Source organism: Malus sylvestris, chromosome 1, assembly GCF_916048215.2.
Source record: "Malus sylvestris chromosome 1, drMalSylv7.2, whole genome shotgun sequence".
Lineage (NCBI taxonomy): Eukaryota > Viridiplantae > Streptophyta > Magnoliopsida > Rosales > Rosaceae > Malus > Malus sylvestris.
The window spans coordinates 17,044,215-17,064,254 of record NC_062260.1 but is presented as its reverse complement, the minus strand read 5'-3'; the positions used below and the strand labels follow the sequence as shown (position 1 = coordinate 17,064,254).

Genomic DNA, 20,040 nt, shown 5'->3' with positions numbered 1-20,040 from the left:
TACATTTTGTAAGAAATAATAATGATGACATTGAAGGGAAATTTTTTTTTTTAGGAATGAGAAATGTTAAGGGTGCTCTTTAAAAGTGAGATTATCTTCATATTTTTAATATAATATTTTATAATTTTAATTTATAATTTAACATTAAATTATATAGTGACAGAAAACACACGAAAAATCTCATTTTTAATAAAATTCCCCTTACTATTTATTGTGAGAAATAATGAGAGTGATCAAATATTCTCTCAAATCAATTTAATTTTTAGTTTTTCAAAACCCCATACCACATATGTAGACGTCGGTTTCTAGCTTGGTAAAAAAGGGACCTTGAGTGGTTTATTCTTAACTGGACTACATTCACTTTGTTTGTAGTTGTATTTGATTATATGAGGGGTGTATACTCTTTTACATACAAAGCTTTTAGGCTTAGGAGCATTTTACAAGAAGAATCAAGAACTGGAGAGAGATGGAGAGAGTGATTCTATGACGAGCTTCTCTCTCCTTGTTGTTCGTTGTAGTAAATAAGACAATGAGGTCAACTCAAATCGGCGATGATATGACTAGTAATGATAAATATGACAGTTAAAGGTTAGTAATAAAACATAAATTGCGACCATATTACCATTTTCTATTGATTTTTATTATAATTTATAAGTGGTGTTTGGCACAAAAATATAAAAATTAAAGCGTTTATACACTTATAATGCTTAAATGGAGAAGCACTAATCCAATGCTTCCTTCTAAAGTGTTTTCTATTGCATTTTAAGAAAACACTAGAATTCTACATAATTTGTTGTGCTTATAACAAAACGTCTATATATTAAAAGCGCTTACGAACATAATCGCTTTTTACAAAAGCATGTCCCAAACCCAAAAGGACACATCGATAGATGGTGGGAAAAATGATTTATGAGCTGGGCTATGTTTAATGGCCCGGTGTGTCCAATTCAAACCTATCTGTAGTGGGCTTTTCGGCTAGAAATTTGGAGTGGACTGGCCGACATTTTTCTTAACATAACTCCTGGTTATTACTCTTGCAACGTTTACATTTCCAAGTGAATTTTGAATCACAAATAAAATTCAGACCAAAAAAAAGGGAGCTGCTTTCATAGATATTACCCAATATTCATTTACTGACATTTATCCTCATCATCTCCTTCTCCTCCATGGATACCTTCTCAAGCTCTGTGTCAACCCTCAATGTCTCCACTATCCATTCCACCACATCGTCTCGCGAGCTCCACCACTTCAATCCTCAAAGTCCCAGAAAAACTCACAAACTCCCTCCGCAACCACAGCCGCCCAACCTCCTCCACAGCCTCCACTCCACCACCACCAAACCCAGCAGCTTCATCTCCACCAAGACCCCATCTTTTCTTCAAAAGCCTCCCCCTTTATCTTCCACCCCTTCGTTCTCCAACCCCATCCGCCTCTCCTCTCCGCCGTCTCCGAACCTCCACAGAAACCCGGCAGCTGGGTACGCGGCGGCTCTCCTGGACATATCCCAATGCTACAGTTCTGTTCATTTGGTGGAGCAGGACATCCGGAGGTTCTTAAAATTGCTCCACAACCGGCAGGTGGAAGCTGTTTTGGCCAATCCCTTAGTGGGTTTGGAAGAGAAGGGACAGGTGGTGAAGTTGGTGGCCGAGAAAGGCGGATTCAGCAAGCATTTGGTGGGCTTGGTGAAGATGTTGGTGGGGAAGAAGAAGGTGGGGATTGTGAGGGAAGTTTTGGAGGAGTTTCAGAGGATTTACAGTGACTTGTGTGGGGCTGTGAAGGTGAAGAAGGTGAGGAATTCCTTTGCTGTATGATTTCTGTAAGAAATGTAAAGATTGCAAATGCTGCAAAAACGACTGTTTGTAGTTTTTTTTATATTTTAATTTGAATGCAGAAATCCCAATTCGGGATTTCCATGGTTGCTGCTGAAACGATCATCATCTTCTACTGCCTCAATCTCTCTCTTTGTTGATGATTCTCTTCTTCGACACCATAGCAGGTAATAAAGCTCTATAGCAAATGGCAACATAAGGCACCCAAAAACCATGCTCAACCTAATTCTCAATCCACTGAAACATATCATCTTAATTTTCTCTGGACCCATGCTTAATCGGTTGCATACAAAACTAAGTCATTTCTCAAACGATATAAAACTTTTACATGAAAGATAAAAAGAAGTGCGAAAATCACTTCATGTATTTGTGTCAATAACAGTTGCTGACACCAAATGGCTTTTTGAGGACAAACAACAAGAATAACGATCATCCTCTTCGCGAGAATGTCAAGAATCCTTCAATCATATACGTTTATCGTACATCGTGCTGTTAGTTTTCGTCAAGTGCTATTTATGTTTAATTTTAAATAATTTCTGACCGCACGATATATACGATGAACGGATATGATTGGAGGATCTCTGGGATCCTTACAACAAGAATCCGAAGAGGATCCTCATTCAAAATACAAAAGTATTAAACACGAATCCGAAGAGGATCCTCATTCAAAATACAAAAGTATTAAACACGACAGTTGATCGTATCTGATTTGCATAATAGGATGATCCCATTCGGATCCTCTTTGTGGGGATCTCAGGAATCACTTCATCGTGTCTGTTCATCGGTCATACTTGGGCTATAATTCATTTTTAATTTTTTTATTTAAAGTTGAACACAACCGGTACCTGACGAAAACTAATCGCACGATGTACGATGAATAAACACGATGAAGTAATCCATGAGATCCTCACAAAGATCCTCATCCCTAATTTGCTACCTAGTCAACTCAATTCATGATAAAAACTAAATGAATGGGGCAGATAAATGAACTGTCTGAACTCAATCGGAAGAATGCCTTGAAAATTGAAATCCCATGTTCTTGACTTAACAGTTGGAGAAATTCTTTGTTTCGAACACTTGCACCACGCTAGTCATCCGATTAACAGAAATGCCATTTGTGTGATCTCACCCGATCTTGCATTTTTTTCTACCTCTTGAATTTGTTGCTGTATTAGTCATTTGATTAACAAAAACACTATTTGTGTGGTCTCACCCTATCTCGGGTTTTTTTTTTCTACCTCTTAAATTTGTTGCTTAATACAAACGTCCACACACAAATTCACTTCCAAATAGTTAGATCATCTCCAAACAAATGATCAAGAGGGTCGAAAAACGTTCAAAAATCGTCTCCAACTGAGGGTTAGGTCAGAGGGCTCGTGGGCCCCACGAAATTTAAAAGGGCCAAAGGGCTGGCCTAATCCAGCCAGCTAGCCAGCCTCATGCTGACCAAAAATCTCGCCAATCCTGTCGGATATAATCGACAAGAATATATCTGTCGGTTATATCTGACAGGAATTCTAAGCCAAATTTCAAATGCAATGGCTAGCTAACGTCAGCTAGCCGTTAGTTACCATTGGATTTTTTTTTTGGGCCAATTTTTTTTTTTAATTCTTAAAAATTCTCTTTTTTTTTCCTATAAATACCTAAGCCATTCATTCACCATTCTTCACAAAATTTTCACCATTTCAATTCTCATATTTTCTTACCTCTTTCAAAAATATTTTCTTCAATTCTTTCAATAATTTTTAAATGGCCTTATCTGCAATGAAAGGTAGGGTTTGGACCCGAAAAGAAGATGAAGCTATTTGCAGGGCTTAGAGATGGGTGTCGGAAGATAGTGTGAGGGGGAGTTCTCAAACAAGTGAAGGTGTTTGGACTCGTGTGTCCAAAAATACTTAGATTTCTATGAAGGCACCACTCCACTGAATATCCGAAACCATGAGAGTTGTTCTTCAAGATGGAAGAAACATCTTCACCCAAGTTTGAACAAATGATATCAAGCATTGTTAGCAGCCGTAAGTAGACATGAAAGCAGCGCTAATTACTACAACAAAGTAAGTGTTTTCACAATTTATTTTAAATATTTAATTATATTACATTTAATTTCATGAATTACTTTCCTTTAATTTTTGTAAATACATTTAATTATATTACATTTATTTTCATAAATTAATTTCCTTGAATTTTTGTAATTATATTTTCTAGGTACGCCAAGCGGAGGAATTGTATATGGAGGGTAGCTTGAAACCCTTTCAGTTTCACGGTTGTTCGGAAATTTCTTAAGATTGGGTGTTATTTGAAGATCACCTCAACATAGAGTAGCTCATACATTGGTGTTCAGAACTGCATCCTCAGCTGCAAATATGGATGAAGATGGATCTCCTACCATTCAACAAATAAGGGTAGAAAATCCCTCTTTGGGTGAAGGTTCCATACCTAGGGCTATGAGACAAAACAAGGCCCGAAGGTTGAAGGAAAATGGTAAGGCAAATGATGATTACGCCGCTCAACAGGAAGTGGTAGCCTCATTGCAATTAATGGCGGAGCAAAATGTCATTGCCGTGGAAGAAAGGAACCGTAGGCATGAAGAACGGGCCAAACAAATACAAGAAGAGATGGATGATAATAATATGGAAAAGAACACTTCAAATTACACTACAATGAGTAAGCCCTATTTTGATAAGAAAAAAAAAAGATATTATAACCCGGCGGCAATTGTTTACCTCTGATTATACTCCTACAATGGCGGATGATGAAGATAATGTTGATTATGGATATTAAATTTAAGTTGTTGTAGTTTTAAATTTAAGTTAATATTGTTTTTAAATTTAATTTGTAGTTTTTAAATATAAATTGTTGTTGCTTTCAAATTTAGTTGTTATAGTTTTTAAATTTAAATAATAAATTATGTGTGGCCCTATGGCCTTCGGTTGGAGACAATTTTTTTGTGATAGGGCTAAAACGAGCCCTATAGCCCTTTGGTTATCGGTTGGAGATGGAGGCAAATATGATCATCTATTGTTCATTAAAATATTAATATCTTGGAGGACTAGAGGACTAAAACGAGCCATTTGACCCTCGTTCGGTTGGAGATGGTCTTACACCATAAGTTTGCAGGAGGGTGTTCACAAAAAAACAGATTGTTTTCTAAATGTTAAAAATACAAGATGTGCTTTTGGTACTTTGCTGAGTGTTTGGCTGCCAACATAAGTGCGTTTAGGACCAGAAAATCATTGCCAACATAAGTGCTTTTAGGACCAGAATATCATAATTACAAGACATTCCAAGCTCCATAATTCTTTATCGATTAAACATTGTTAAGTAAAATTCCACAAATGTGAAAAATGTGGGATAATGGAGATCAAAATTTCTCTTGTTTTTGTGGAAAAAGAAAAGAAACAAAGTAATTGACTATTGAGACGGAAATGGGCCCCGCAACCAATACGTGTTTAAGAACTTCATACTTTTCAAAGACGGATGATGGCTCATGGCAATGCCTATGTTATTGACTTTTCCAATCTTGAATTAATTTTCTTCTTTTTTTTTCCATATGTTTTTTTAGGGCTAATTACATTTTCCATCCGTCCCGTCAGATTTAAAAAGATTTTCAAAATTTAATTCTTTCGCATTAAAGTTTTGAAATTGTATCAATTTACAATTTTTGTTCTTTTGAATATATAATCTCTATCAATTTACATTTTAATATTTTATGGTGTAAAATGAGAAAATATGCAAATAACCCAGAATTCCAAAGACCCCATTTAGCTTCTTACACATTTATTTATTTATTTTTAGTCATCAAATTGAATTAATTAAACGTAAAAAAACTTAATAAGTGTGTAAGAGAAGCTAAAAATGATGAATTACCACATGATTGCTTAGTGGTTGAGAACGAATTACAAGCCCGTATTTTACAAAGCACGTCCTGAATTAGATTCCTGGAAGCGGTGAATCACAGGATGATGGTCGGGGAAGGCTAAAATGTTTTTTCGGCCTCCGAAAAGAATGGACTGCAATGACAAAACCACTAGCTAATTTTTTATTTTTTTTCAGAAAAAAAAAGGCAGAAAAGGATGTCGTTTAAACTTCAATTTTGATTATATTTTCTTTGGGTCCACAGTTTTGATGCTACTTCAGTCAACGATTGCTGAAGCTGCCTTGCCGAGCTGAATGTGAAAACTCCATAAGGATCAAAGCAAAAGACCCAGAAAGAAAAGATGATTTCTTTTTTTAATTTTCCCACTTTATCTTTTGCTGCTATAAAAATTTACCTCAGAAATTAAGGAACGGGTCTTTTGTGTTTTTTTCAATCAGGCCCTTCAAAGAAAGAGTCAAGAGTGGGGGAAAGTGGGAGTCTTCAGTCTCCCCACAAGCTTAAAAGACGACTTATTTCTCAGATTACAACTTTCCAAATTACCCAAAAGAGATAAAAAGAGAAAGGAAATCCCTTTTATTCCTCTACTTTTGAAATATTCTGTGTATTTTTGACAGGGTTTCTTGGGTGCGTATCCCTGGAAAATTGTGGGGAGAAGAGTGATGGTGCTGTGAGTTTTGGTGGGCATGAGCTTTTTCTCAGGTATGTCTCTTGAACTTTGTCTTCTTCAATCAGTGAAGACTTTTGTGTTGACTAAATGGGGTCTTTGGAATTCTGGGTTATTTGCATATTTGATGTTTAATGGGGGTCCTTCTGGATTGCAATTTGAGCCCAAAATTGAAGAGAGAAGGTGGAAAAGGAAGCATTATTAATTTCAGATTTTTGAATTAGGACCAGAATTTACTAGTATTTGTGCTTTCTAATTCTCTGTGTTGCAAATGCATGATATTTGTCGCTAGGGTATGCCAGAAGTAATTGTTTTCGGGTTCGCTAGTCGTTTCTTCTGGGATTGTAGTGTCTAGGATAGTTCTGTTAATTCCGTTGTTGAGCGAAATAGGAAAAGAAGAACTAGTTTCGGTAAATTACAAAATTTTCAAGATTTTTTTAATGAAACAAGGGACCTATACTTCATTAGAGCCAATAAAGATTTATAAACGAGCTTACCGTCCGTCATTTAATTGTTGATAAACTAACCAAAACGACCTTTCTTTTGTTCGCTGAGGAAACGGAAGGGGTAGTGAAGAAACTGGCAGTTCTAGTGTTACTTCATGTTGTTTTGATTTCTGAAAAATGGGTAATTGAAGACTAGTGAGTAGATTCGGGACATTGAGCAGAAGCGGAACCCTCAATGTGTCGAATTAAAGAGAATACAAGACTTAATTCTCAGCAACCAAACAGAAAATTTATAAGCAGTTTTCAGTTTCGTGTGATTTTTATTTGGTGCTCTTAATGCAGAGTTGGTCCATATGTATATGAGGGAATACATTCAAGTGTAATCATTCTAGTGTAGCATTACTAAAACTAAGAAAATACTGTGATATTTCAGATTGAAAGGTATATAGAGAAAAATGGAAGGTAAAGCAGGCATGAAAACTATTTCGGATCAGAAGCTCGAGGTTGTTGTCCTGCAAGGCTTCTGCTTTTTTTGTCAGTTGTGCAATCAAATGGAAATTGAGGATCTCACTTCCTAGTGTTGGTGAGTTTCAAAATGTTGGCTGTAGACTTGGTTTCAAATGCTGCATCTGCTCCGGCTTCAGAAATCATTTCTCAAATAGTGGAGGCCATTTTAGAAATTTCAGCTGCTGCCGGGGATGTCCTTGTTAAGAAGGAAACGTTTAAAGAGCTTTCAACTTATCTGGAAAGGATAGTCCCCATCTTAAAGGAGTTGAACAAGAAAGCTGTTCTTCATTCTGAGAGCTTAAGCAATGTTATGGCCATTCTTAACCGAGAAATCAGAGGTGCAAAGCAACTGACACTTGAGTGCAGGAAGAGAAACAAAGTGTATCTCTTAATGCATTGCCGAACAATAGTTAAGCGCCTAGGAGACACTATGAAAGAGATCAGTCGGGCTTTAGGTCTTCTTCCCCTGACTTCACTAGATCTTTCATCTGGCATAGTTGAAGAAATTGAAAAGCTTTGTGATAATATGCAGCGAGCTGAGTTCAGGGCAGCAATAGCAGAAGAAGAGATTTTGGACAAAATTGAGTCTGGAATCCAGGAGAGAAACGTTGATCGTGCTTATGCAAATAACTTGGTGGTTCTCATAGCAGGGGCAATCGGAATCTCAACTGAGAGGTCAGTCTTCAAGAAGGAATTAGAGGAATTCAGGAATGAGATAGAAAATGCTCGGCTGAGGAAAGACCAGGCTGAAGCTATACAGATGGAACAGATAATTGCTTTATTAGAAGGGGCTGATGCAGCTTCATCTTCTAAGGAGAAAGAAATGAAATATATGATTAAGCGGAATTCTTTAGGGTCTCAACCATTGGAACCACTTCAATCATTTTGTTGTCCAATCACCAGGGATGTTATGATAGACCCTGTGGAAACTTCTTCTGGACAGACATTTGAGAGAAGTGCTATAGAGAAGTGGTTTGCTGATGGGAACAAATCATGCCCCATGACCATGACTTCTTTGGACAGATCAATTTTGCGGCCCAATAAAACTCTCCGACAATCCATAGAAGAATGGAAGGATAGAAATACGATGATTATGATTGGTTCCTTGAAATCAAAACTCCAATCTGAAGAAGAAGAAGAAGTGCTTGATTGCCTGGGTGATTTACTAGATCTCTGTAAACAAAGAGAATTGCATAAGGAATGGATCATACTGGAGAACTACATACCTATTCTCATTCAACTTCTTGCTGTTAAAACTCCTGAGATAAGGAACAATGCTCTTCTCATCCTTTGCATTTTGGTGAAGGATAGTGATGATGCGAAGGTAATACTTTGTTTACTGTAACTACATCGTGTACTCTTCTCTCTCTCTCTCTCCCCCTCTCTCTCTGCTGTGATATTCTTTTGATGAACAATGTTGTTCTTCATTTTCCTACACATTTGATTTTCTTAAATCCTTCCTGTATGGCTAACTTTGAAAATATTGTTGCAGGAAAGAATTGCCATAGTTGATAATGGCATTGAATCTATTGTTCGTTCACTTGGGCGCCGTGTTGAGGAAAGGAAGTTAGCAGTTGCATTACTTTTGGAGTTATCAAAAAGTAATTTGATAAGAGAATGCATTGGGAAGGTTCAAGGCTGCATACTCCTATTAGTTACCATGTCCAACAGTGATGATAATCGGGCAGCCAGAGATGCACAAGAGCTACTGGAGAATCTGTCATTCTCTGATGAGAATGTTATACAGATGGCGAAGGCAAACTATTTTAAACATTTGCTGCAGCGTCTCACTACAGGTTCTCTTATATTCTTTCATCTTGATTTCTCATAAATGCCTTATACAGGACCTTTTCTTTGTTTTCTGGTTGTACACTCATAAAGACTGTAAAATACCAAAATAGATATTTTGAAGCTAAAGTTGCAACCTTTAGTCAACCTACAATTACGAGGTTCAATTTTCAATTTTTTATTTTTTATTTTTTGCAACCTTTAGTAATATATCTAACTGGTACCTTCTGATTTTTCATATTGTTTGTAGTCACAAGTTTAGCAATTTAAATTTTATCAGTACAATTTATTCTTTTGCAATCTGTTTTTTCACCAAATCCAATTGAATTCCATTAGTTTACATTTTTGCATACTTGGATATGATTATGTAAAATTCAATTTATACATTAATATGTCTTTTAGTTTAGTTTATGAAAGCTTAAACGTGTTCTATCTATTGTATGTTTATACTTAAGATAGCCTTAGGTATGCAATGGATTTTCAGTTTGTATTTGGCACATTTTATGTGTCTTAAGGGTTCATCTATTGAGTAAAGAAAGTTATTTGCTATAACTTTTGTATTTCTTTTATTCAGGACCGGAGGATGTAAAAACAGTCATGGCATCAAATTTGGCGGAGATGGAGTTGACCGACCACAATAAAGAATCTTTGGTTGAAGGAGGAGTAATGAGTCCGCTTCTTTACATGGTCTCACATGGTGACATTCCAATTAAAATGGTGGCTGTTAGAGCTCTTAGAAACCTCTCAAGCTTACCTAAAAATGGTCTACAGATGATTCGAGAAGGTGCAGAACGCCCATTACTTGACCTTCTTTTCAATCTTCGTCCGTCATCATCAAGTTTGCGTGAATATATAGCAGCCACGATTATGCAACTCTCCATGTCAATGGCGTCTCAAGAATCCAACCAGACACCCGTTTCATTTTTGGAATCAGATGAAGATATTGTCAAGCTTTTCTCTTTGATTAGCTTGATGGGGCCTAATGTACAGCAAAGCATCATTCGGACCTTCCACACCTTATGTCAATCCCCCTCTGCTACAAGTATCAAGAGCAAGTTGATGCAGGTGTGCATCTTATTTTACAAGAGATTTTAATTTCAATAAAAATTGCTTTCCTGCACACACAAATCTACTATTAGAATATTAACAGGATTTAGAGGTTCGAATATAAATGTGGCTAGTCTCATAAGAACTTGGGAGGTAGGCGAAGGTTCAAAGGGATATCAACTGAAATTATATGAAGTGAAGCTTCAACTGACAGGCCTTTTTCTTTCCTTCTAAGAAAATGCAATGGGATTTATTATGTTTTGCAATTAGTAGTCATCTTCACTCAACTTTCCTCCATTACCCTCTTGCGCTAACAACTGGGGTAGTGCATGCACAATTTGGATTTGTGATGCACATCCAAATTCCCATACAAATAATTTATGCAAAAAGAAATAGAAATTAATTGAAGCTTTATTAAGAGAAGGTTGTATTTATAGAATTTATTGATATATTTTGAGTTATCGTCTCCTTTATGGATATACCATGTTCTTCTGGGTTGATTGAAATGTGAAGTTAGAAAATGTTAAATCAGAGGTAGCCTTTCATTGAATTTCAGAGTTTAATTCCCAGTTCTTTTTCTACAGTTTATCTCATAACCTGATATAATAACATCTTTACCAGATGCTAACTTGATTTAATCTGCTTCTGCTGGACAAGCGTTGTATAAGATTTCACTGATTTTGTTACTTTTACAGTCCTCGGTTTTACAAGTATTGGTTCAGTTGTGCGAGAATGATGACCTAAACCTACGAGCAAATGCTGTAAAGCTGTTCTCTTGCTTAGTAGAACGCGGCAGTGAAGTCACCACTATCCTGGAGCATGTGAATCAGAAGTGCATTGAGACTATATTCAAGATCATCAAAACTTCTGATGACGAAGAAGAGATTGCTTCTGCAATGGGCATTATCTCTAACATTCCGGAAAACCCCGAGATCACACAGTGGCTTATGGATGATGGGGCACTACCTGTCATACTCAATTTTCTCCAGAATGGTTCCCATAGAAATCAGTTGATAGAGAATGCGGTCGGAGCCATTTGTCGTTTCACTGCTCCAACAAACTTGGAATGGCAAAAGAGTGCAGCTGAAGCTGGCATTATCCCATTGTTCGTACAATTGCTGGAGTCTGGAACCTCATTGACAAAGGAACGTGCAGCCATATCTCTTTCTCTATTTTCAAAGAGTTCACCACAGTTGAGCAGGTCTTCACCTAACCGCAAAGGATTCTGCTGCTTCTCGGCCCCACCAGAAACCAGATGCCCTGTTCATGGTGGAATCTGTGGCATTGTTTCATCATTTTGCCTTGTGGAGGCTGGTGCAGTGGGCCCACTGGTTAGGATTCTTGGGGAACCTGATCCTGGAGCTTGTGAGGCTTCTTTAGATGCACTATTAACTTTAATCGAAGGTGAGAGACTGCAGATGGGTAGTAAGGTGCTCACAGATGCGAATGCCATCCCACCTATAATAAAATTTCTTGTTCAACCATACCCTAGTTTGCAAGAGAAGGCCTTAAATGCTCTAGAAAGAATGTTCCGGCTGCTGGAGTTTAAACAGAAGTTTGGAGGCTCCGCTCAGATGCCTTTAGTCGACATAACTCAGCGTGGAAGCGGTAGTGTAAAATCTATGGCAGCCAGAATACTTGCTCACTTGAACGTGCTTCACGATCAGTCTTCTTATTTCTGAAGGAGCTTCATAGATTCAGCTACGAGTCATTGATTTGAAGGTCAAGCATAAACTCACCCTTGTGCTTAAACTTTGCAACGATTACTAAACACGGGGACTGGCCATGTAAAGCTAGACAAGAGAGAGCCCTTCATATTTTTATAAGAAGGTGCAGCATGGTTCTCTGTCCAGTATGCCCATCATCTGGTTTTTGGCGACATGGGATCGGAGGGACGCAATTGAATTTGTCTTGACACGGAGTAGCAGCTTCGAGACTGAAACTGACAATTTAAATTGTGCTGCTCTTACATAGAAATGAGGTGTCGCAGGAACTTGGTTTCCGCTTGTATATTTGAAGCTTGATTTGTACGTTGGTGTAAGGAGAAGAGATCATTGCAAAGCCACCAGTGGTAGCCTGGTAAGGAAAGCTGAGATCATTTTTCGACCAAAATTAAATTCTTTTTCTACTATAGGATGTGGATTCTTTGTGCATACATAGGAAACGTTCAAAAAATTCACGATAAATTTTTCGAGTAAGTTGTGTCGTTTATATCCTTTCATATGAATCATATTCTCTTTTAATTCAAACTTCCAGTTCTATTTTCATTAAGCAATGAATTTGTTTTCCTACTGATCATAACCTTAGATTGTATCATGCTGTCTTCTCTTTCTTTCTTCTCAATTTTCTCCTCCCTATTAACTTAAGAACCTCATCGACGAGTATCACCGGTGCGGAGATCAAAATTATGAGGAGCCACTCGTTCGGACTCAATGGAACAACACTGAACACGTCTGTGAGAAACGGACATGGCAACCAGAAGCAGCTCCGAGTTGGTTTCTTCATTATATGAATGTCAGCTGGGTTAAAACCGAGAGCTGTTGCGGGGGGGTCCATCGGTAGCCAGATTTACTCACAGAAGCTGCACAGGTATCATGCATTCGGGTATTCCCAACTCAGCAGTCAGTTATGGATATGACCTCTCCGACATTTGAAGATATCATGTACCTGCAAATGGACGGTGAAATAGGGAGGATGATGAACAAAGAGATGTACCGGATAAAAGCTTTCCTGATAGTGTAAATGGCCCGGCCTTCTGCGACAGCGGAAGCATTAGTACTGAGATTATCATCTGCCAAAACCATATCCGAAGCTTCTTCCGCAACCTGAGGTATGTAGCATGAAGGCTTAGAGTCATACGGCAAGGCCCAAAGTTGATAGCGGCTTATATATGCTCCACTCCCGTCACCAATGTTTCATGTGGGCAACAATGGCTGCCCCGTGCGCCTAGGCCCGCCTCGTTTTGTCTGCCTTTTTTTTCTTTTTTTTTTTTTGTATGTGCGTGCGCGCTGGGCTCCCCTCATTTTGCATGCACGGAACACGCCACATTTTGTGTGCCAGAAGCCTGGCTAGTTTTATGACAGAAGCTCGTCTCGTTTTTGTGAGCGGAGTCTGCCTCATTTTTCGTGCACCGAGATTGTCTCGTTTAGCGTGACAGAAGCTCGTCTCGTTTTTGTGAGTGGAGCCTGCCTCATTTTTAGTGCGCCCAGATTTGCTTTGTTTTGCATGCGTGGAGTTCGTCTCATTTTGCATGTCGCATTTTTCGTGCATCGAGCCTTCCTCGTTTTGCGTGCACAAAGCCAACCTCGTTTTTCGAGCACCTGAGTTCACCTCATTCTGTGTGCGGAGTCCGTCTCGTTTTACATGTTTTTTATGCACCAAGCCAACCTTGTTTTACGAGCCTGAAGCTTGCCTCGTTTTATGTGCATTCGAGTTTGCCTCATTTTGCATGCACGAAGACTACCTCGTTTTACGTGCACAAAGATTGCATCTTTTTGCACCCACTAAGCAGGGCGTTAGAGAAATATTTTACGTGTGAGTTAACGAAAATGTTGCCAGACCTTTGGATGTGATCCTAATGTTTATTAGGTCCCTAAACTAATTTTGTATTGATTTTTAAAATTCAAAATAGAAAAAATAATAAAAATTAGTAGTGGGGTCCCAAAGAGATTTGTAGGTGTAAAAAATCTTGGGAATGTCCTAAATTAATTGTATTAAAGGTGTGATGCAACTAGAATGACTCAAATTTTCAATTATATTGAATCTTGTAAAAGTCCTTAAAATTCATTAGAAAACATGGATAACTCATAGTTGTTGTGAATTTTTTTTTTCAATTTTTAGTTTTAGGAAATATTTTGCATATGAGTTAACGAAAATGTTGCAAAACCTTTGGATGTAAGCCTACCGTTTATTAGGTCACAGAAGTATTTTTTATTGATTTTTAAAGTTGAACAAATAGAAAAATAATATAAACTAATAGCGAGGCCCCCAAAGCGATTTGTAGATGTCGAAAATCTTTGGAACGTCCTAAATTAATTTTACAAAACATGTGGTGAGACTAGAATAACTCAAAATTTGGCTTATAATGAATCTTATAAAATTCTCAAAACTGCTTGTTAAAAAAAATCGAAATTTTTAGTTTTAAGTAATATTTTGCGTGGGAATTAATGAAAATTCTGCAAGACCCTTGGATTTGATTTTATCCTTTATTAGATCCCAAAACTATTTTTCATTGATTTTTATAAGTTGAAAACTAGAAAAAAATATAATGAAAACTAATAGCGGAGCCCCCAAAGAGATTTGTAGCTGTCCAAAATCTTGGGAATGTCCTAAATTAATTTTAGGAACCATGTGGTACAAGTAGAATGACTCTAACTTTGGCTTATAACGAATGTTGTAAAAGTTCTCAAAATCAATAGAAAACTGTGGGAACTCACAGTTTATGTGAAAAAAATTGAAATTTTTAGATGTAGGAAATATTTTGCGTCGGAGTTAAGGAAAATATTGCAAGACCTTTGGATGTGATCTTACTGTTTATTAAGTTCCGAAGTAGTGATAAAAAATATTCTGATATTTGTCTAGAATCTTATGGAATCGAGTTGATGAAAGTGAAATTCATTCTCAACGTAAATCTAATATATCCAAGTAATTACGAGTATTCTTCTTTAAAAAAAAAAAAAAGTGATTTCGTGCATTTGATCATGAGTACAAAATCCTGTGTTTCATTTTCACATACTCTAATATTTATTTCTCTTTAATGATTTATATACGGTTTATAGCCGATTTAGTTTGTCCAGCATATCAATCTTATAAGTCAAAAGGCTAACGTTTGGGATAGGGGTCCAAAGGGTAGAGTTACTGCTGAACCACCAAAAGTAATTTGTGTGGCATTTGCGCTAGAAAATTTCGTGTAACTAAAGACGTCACATGACAAATATCTATAGAACCATTGGTGCAACAAACGACAAACATACATGTGTATTAGTTGCAAAAAGAGAATCTCTCCATTTGCATGTGATGGAAGAACTGCTCAGAATGCAACGAAGCTTCCTCTGAGTGACCGAGTCATGTCCCTCAAATGGGGGACCGATTGCGTTTTCGTGATAGAAAACCAAATCAAGTGTTGCAACTCATACGCATAGCATTTCGACTTTCCAAAAACTGAACTAAATATTAACCAAATCCAAACATTTCTCCATACGGGGGGATAAATTACAGATGCGAGAAGGGTCAAGACAATGTGTTCCAGCAGAAACCTAGCCACATTCTTAATTATTTCCAACCCTAGAGAGCACAACTTGAACGCGATAACGACAGCAAATTTTGGAATCCAAATACCTATCATAACCATAAACTAAGCACTATCACAATACGTTTCATCCTCTACAAATGTACCTAAAAGCTATATAGCAAACCCACCGAAGATAACGATGAGCTCACTACTGCATCAGATGACTTCAAGTTCTTGATCTTCGGATAGGCGAGCGACTGCAAACAGTAAATGATAAATCACAAACTGAAATGGTATAACATCAACCTCACAAGCAATTGAAATCTCTATATATAGTAAACTGAACAGCGTAGTATAAAAGCATACCTGCGGTATCTGCCATATTCAGGACTCTCATTCCTTCCATATTCAGGACTCCTGCGCCTGTCATACACTGGACCGTTGTACCTGTCATAAACTGGGCTGCGGGGACGACCGTAATCAGGACTGGGGCGCCTACGATAACCAGGACTTGGCGATCTCCCATAAGGACTATCACCACGCCTACCATAACTGCCCCTTCTAGGAGGGCTATCGCGATATCGATCACCTCGCTCGACATCACCTCTCTCACTATCATCTCTCAGGGCGTACTCCACAGAGACAACCCTGTCTAGGATCTTGCTGCAAGAATGATATAATTTTGCCTCACTTTCTCAGCGTTTTAGTCAAAAGAGTTAACCAAGTAAGAAATTACTAACCTCAAATGTGTAGCCTGAAGAGCTTTGGTAGCTTCTTCCTGTGTGTCAAACTGCACAAATGCAAAGTTCCGACGAATTCTGACATGAAGCACCTTCCCATAAGGCTCAAAGTGTCTTTCAATATCACGAACCTTGGTGTGAACAGGATCAAAGTTGATAACAAACAAAGTTTTAGTGGGCCTCTGGTTTGCCAGCGATTTAGACCCATCATGATGGCGACCACGTTCACCCTAATAATTAAATTGTTAATATGTTAAGAGGTTAAGAACTTAAGAGTCAAGACCCAGAATATATACTACAAAAACTACAATGCATGACTTGTGAGACGACAGAAAAAAAAAATCCACAATGAGAGTTTCTAAACAGAAAAGCTATCGTACCTTAGCCCATTCCACAGACAGCCTGCGCCTGTCATAACCAAATGGCCTATTATCAAGGTGATGGATAGCTTCTTCAGCATCCCGCTCATCCTCAAAATAGACAAAGGCAAAACCTGAAACAGAGAGGAAAAAATCAGAAACAGAAAAGAACAAAGGTAGCATCTGCATACAACCTTTCCCCCTGCCATACATCAGCCTCATATATATTTCCCCTGCCACAAACTAAAGTAAATACAACAACACCTGCATTTACGTGAGGGGCTTGATGAACATAAGACGGTAGAGGCGTTGCATGAAGAACTAAATCATGATGGTAGCATACTAAAGGTTTTAATCCAAAGTTTCAAGTCTGAATCATTGGTAAGCATGTTTCGCCATTCAGAGAGCACAAGTTCAGTAATGGAAGGCATGGCATGACAGAATCAAAGATCCCCTATTATCATTTGGAGAGCACGAGTGCAGTAATGGAAGGCATGGCATGCAGAATCAAAGATCCCCTATTATCAGTGATTGAAGGCATGGCCAGATTTCATTTAATCCCCTATGAACAGTGGTGGACTTGTGGTAGGCATGGCAAAATAAATGATCCGACAATGACAATTCTTGTGAAATGGCAACGTTATGCGATGAAGTGGGTGAGTAACGGATGATCGAGTGAAGAAAATGCAGAATGTTGCTATCTGTGAATGGAGTGTAGAGAAGCAGGCAACCAGGACGGTTTCCTTAATTAAAAATTTGGCATGATGTTGGCTAGCCCAGATAGAAGCTCAGATCAATTTCCATTAGTAGACAAGTTCCTGCGCCAAAAGAAACACTTAAAAACCTGGTCCAAAGAAATTGCAAACTTGCGGTTGCCACTTCCTTTCCTCCCGGAAAAGAGGCAAAGTAGTCACACATCCATAACCAACAAGCTCGAGTTCTACACCGAACCCGTTCTTTATCAAAACAAATGATTAAATATACACATGCCAGGTAGATGGAGCACTGGCAACTAAACTTAGCCTTAGCCCCCGAAACCAACAGACACAGCTGAACATTCTAGGGTGCTGATTCTATGAATCAGAGAATGAAAAAAAGGGTAAAGAAAACAACGAAAGGTGGCAAGCAAATGCAGGATCAAATTAAACCAAACACACCCGTAAAACCACGACACCAGAAGTTCATTTCGTAAATTTTCATTCACATATCAGACTCTTCAATGATCCACAACCAGCAGACACACAATCCTAAACGACAAAATCACGAACTCGACAAATACCAAGATAATCATCTGAATTATAGTGGGCAATTAAACAAATCAACCCCAACAGAAAAGATTGAAGCTTTGACATAAATCCTTAAATTCTGCATTAAAAACAAATCAACATAAATCCTTAAATTCTGCATTAAAAACAAATCAAAACCAATCAATGATGTCGTACCAGACTTCATATCGACACGCTCGATCCTCCCGTATTTAGAGAACAACCGATCCAGCTCCGATTGCCGAGTTTCGTACTCGAAGTTGCCGACGAAAACTGGCCTCATTGTTGCTATTTTCCTGCAAATTGCACCCAAAAAAAAAAACCCTGAAAATTTCCCAAATAATACAGGTACTGATAAGAACACGGAACAGTTATTTGCTGGTTAAGAAAAACTAAGGATCGATTAGGTTAAATTTTAAAGAAGCAAAATACCTGAAAAGGCGAAAACAGAGAGAAGCAAACCCTAGGAATTGCAGAGGAAAAATTGGGGAAAGAGAGGGTAAGGTTGGGCCTTTTATATTCCTATCTGGCCGAGGACCAGGCGTTTACTCGCATACGGACCGTCCGATTATCCGACTTTTGTGATGTGTTAATTGGGCTGCTGGTTTATAAAAAAATAATAATAATACTTGGGCTACTGAAGTTTTATTTGCGGCCTGCTGAGGTTTGATTTGGGCTACTAACCAAATAAATAAGGTTATTGAATTAAAACTTCATAGGGTTTTAGCGTTGTTTTTCAAATGTGAGTGAGTTTTGTAAAAACACGATCAAACTTCAGTATATGACTCAATCCTATTGAACTCAAGCTTTTTGATTACTAGGTGAGTTTAATTCCTATATTATAGAGAGCGTCAACAATAATGTTAGCTTTGTATATTTAAATACCGTTACTTAACCAAAATAACAAAGTGTTGGTTTTTCACTTCCATTATGCTCCATTTAGTTCAAATTTTACTTCTTTCTCTTGGTTTTTTCTTTCTTTCTATACAAGCGAAATTGGACGAGGGGAATTGAGCTCAGGACCTGAGTGCGGGATGAATGTTCTTGATTAATTGAGCTGCGAGTAACTTGCAAGTCTTTTCGTTGTTGGGATTTGTAGATAATTTAATTTTATGGCCCAAGTTCACATTTTTAGTTCAAGTATGCTTAATAGAATTTAATTTTTTTTTTCTATCTTTTTTGTTGTTTTGTGATCATTGGCAGATGTTACCGTGGTGTTTGTAAGTTTTTAACTGCTTTGGTCTTGTTTTTTCTGTTTTTTTTTTCCCTTCTTTTTAATGTTAACTTGTGTCATTAATTTACTCCAGTTTCAGTTTCTATTCCCTTAATTTGTTTGCAGACCAGTCCTCCCTCCCTCTATCTCTCTCTAAACTATTCCTCTGTGGTACTTCAGTTATCAACAGAAAATTGGCTAAAATGATCTGAAATTAAGTTTCAGTCTTTTAACTGATCGAAATTATATAGCGACAATATATTAATCGACAAAATGATCAAATATCGACGACATATTAAAAATCGTATCATTTCAGCAATCGAGATTTAAAAAAAAATCATTTTGACCAATTTTTTCATAACAAGAGCCTCCACAATTATTCTACAACATCAAAGTTGATCAGATGACTTGTTGGATTCTTGATCAAGTGCTTTTTCAAGCCATGTCTCAGCATCTTCCATAATCCCAGGACTAAGCCTCACCATCAGTATACAAAACTCAGTCTCACTGAGCGCACCATCTCCATCAAGATCTCCTTCCCTAACCATACCTTCAGCATCCTCCTTGCTCATCCCCTCCATCCCGAGAAGCGCCGAATTCTTCTTCAGGCTCTCCGAAGTGATCAAACCCCGCTCGGGGTCCGCCAGAAGCCGGAAACCTCCACATAGTTCGGACACGAAAGTCTCCACGTCCAGCTTCTCTGCCATGACTGGCAGCAAGTCTTGGTATTCAGTTGCTGCTGCGGACTTCCTTGTGGTGGTGCCATTGTTTTCCATGGTTTGTATTTCTAATGTGGTTATAGCTAGTGGAAAATGTGATGCAACAACAAATAGCAGTAGGACTTTGTAGAACTGTCAAGATTGAAAGCATATATAATGCTTTAGCTTAATGCCTTTTATAAGCAATGGAAAGTCTCTTTGCTTTTTACGTAGCAGTTAAAATCAACATATCATTTTGTGTGTGGAATTTAGTGATATGGCGGATTCCTAGGCTATGAGTTCAGCCCCTATTAATAAAAATTGGAAGAAAAAAAAATTCAGGTGTAACCGTAATATTGTCATATAATGTTGCTAAT

General features: G+C 37.8%; 4 protein-coding genes across 5 annotated transcripts; 2 read left to right on the top strand and 2 right to left on the bottom strand.

The window, feature by feature from the left end:
- Positions 1-1,055: 1,055 nt before the first annotated feature.
- On the top strand, positions 1,056-1,928 carry LOC126633807 (uncharacterized). The gene has a single exon (XM_050304362.1). It carries the CDS (start codon positions 1,167-1,169, stop codon positions 1,809-1,811), a length of 645 nt encoding a protein of 214 aa, XP_050160319.1. The 5' UTR covers positions 1,056-1,166; the 3' UTR covers positions 1,812-1,928.
- A 4,046-nt stretch (positions 1,929-5,974) lies between these two features.
- On the top strand, positions 5,975-13,277 carry LOC126625345 (U-box domain-containing protein 43-like). 2 transcript variants are annotated; one of them, XR_007624405.1, is made up of 6 exons: positions 5,975-6,405; positions 7,250-8,647; positions 8,816-9,119; positions 9,686-10,176; positions 10,854-12,237; positions 12,526-13,277. XR_007624405.1 is itself a non-coding variant. In XM_050294445.1 (5 exons), exons 2-5 carry the CDS (start codon positions 7,412-7,414, stop codon positions 11,838-11,840), a joined length of 3,018 nt encoding a protein of 1,005 aa, XP_050150402.1. In that variant the 5' UTR covers positions 5,975-6,405; positions 7,250-7,411; the 3' UTR covers positions 11,841-12,425. The 2 variants fall into 2 exon arrangements, 1 of the variants encoding a protein (XP_050150402.1); XM_050294445.1 differs by lacking the exon at positions 12,526-13,277 and having other exon boundaries at positions 10,854-12,425.
- Positions 13,278-15,301: 2,024 nt separating this feature from the next.
- On the bottom strand, positions 15,302-18,278 carry LOC126623398 (serine/arginine-rich splicing factor RS31). Its single transcript, XM_050292288.1, has 6 exons — positions 18,185-18,278; positions 17,930-18,048; positions 16,509-16,621; positions 16,129-16,358; positions 15,755-16,051; positions 15,302-15,645 (listed from the first exon to the last, which is right to left on the bottom strand). Exons 2-6 carry the CDS (start codon positions 18,033-18,035, stop codon positions 15,615-15,617), a joined length of 777 nt encoding a protein of 258 aa, XP_050148245.1. The 5' UTR covers positions 18,036-18,048; positions 18,185-18,278; the 3' UTR covers positions 15,302-15,614.
- Positions 18,279-19,258: 980 nt separating this feature from the next.
- On the bottom strand, positions 19,259-19,854 carry LOC126623835 (calcium-binding protein KIC-like). The gene has a single exon (XM_050292825.1). The coding sequence runs from the start codon at positions 19,739-19,741 to the stop codon at positions 19,355-19,357; it is 387 nt and encodes a 128-aa protein (XP_050148782.1). The 5' UTR covers positions 19,742-19,854; the 3' UTR covers positions 19,259-19,354.
- Positions 19,855-20,040: the final 186 nt, after the last annotated feature.

Excerpts from the sequence above, each read along its gene's own strand:
- LOC126633807 (XM_050304362.1), top strand. The coding sequence starts at position 1,167 with ATGGATACCTTCTCAAGCTCTGTGTCAACCCTCAATGTCTCCACTATC.
- LOC126625345 (XM_050294445.1), top strand. The coding sequence starts at position 7,412 with ATGTTGGCTGTAGACTTGGTTTCAAATGCTGCATCTGCTCCGGCTTCA. Across the intron at positions 8,648-8,815 it reads AGGATAGTGATGATGCGAAG|GAAAGAATTGCCATAGTTGA; the intron begins GTAATACTTTGT and ends ATATTGTTGCAG. Across the intron at positions 10,177-10,853 it reads TCAAGAGCAAGTTGATGCAG|TCCTCGGTTTTACAAGTATT; the intron begins GTGTGCATCTTA and ends TTACTTTTACAG.
- LOC126623398 (XM_050292288.1), bottom strand. The coding sequence starts at position 18,035 with ATGAGGCCAGTTTTCGTCGGCAACTTCGAGTACGAAACTCGGCAATCG. Across the intron at positions 16,622-17,929 it reads GCGTGTCGATATGAAGTCTG|GTTTTGCCTTTGTCTATTTT; the intron begins GTACGACATCAT and ends TCTCTGTTTCAG. Across the intron at positions 16,052-16,128 it reads CTTCAGGCTACACATTTGAG|CAAGATCCTAGACAGGGTTG; the intron begins GTTAGTAATTTC and ends TCATTCTTGCAG.
- LOC126623835 (XM_050292825.1), bottom strand. The coding sequence starts at position 19,741 with ATGGAAAACAATGGCACCACCACAAGGAAGTCCGCAGCAGCAACTGAA.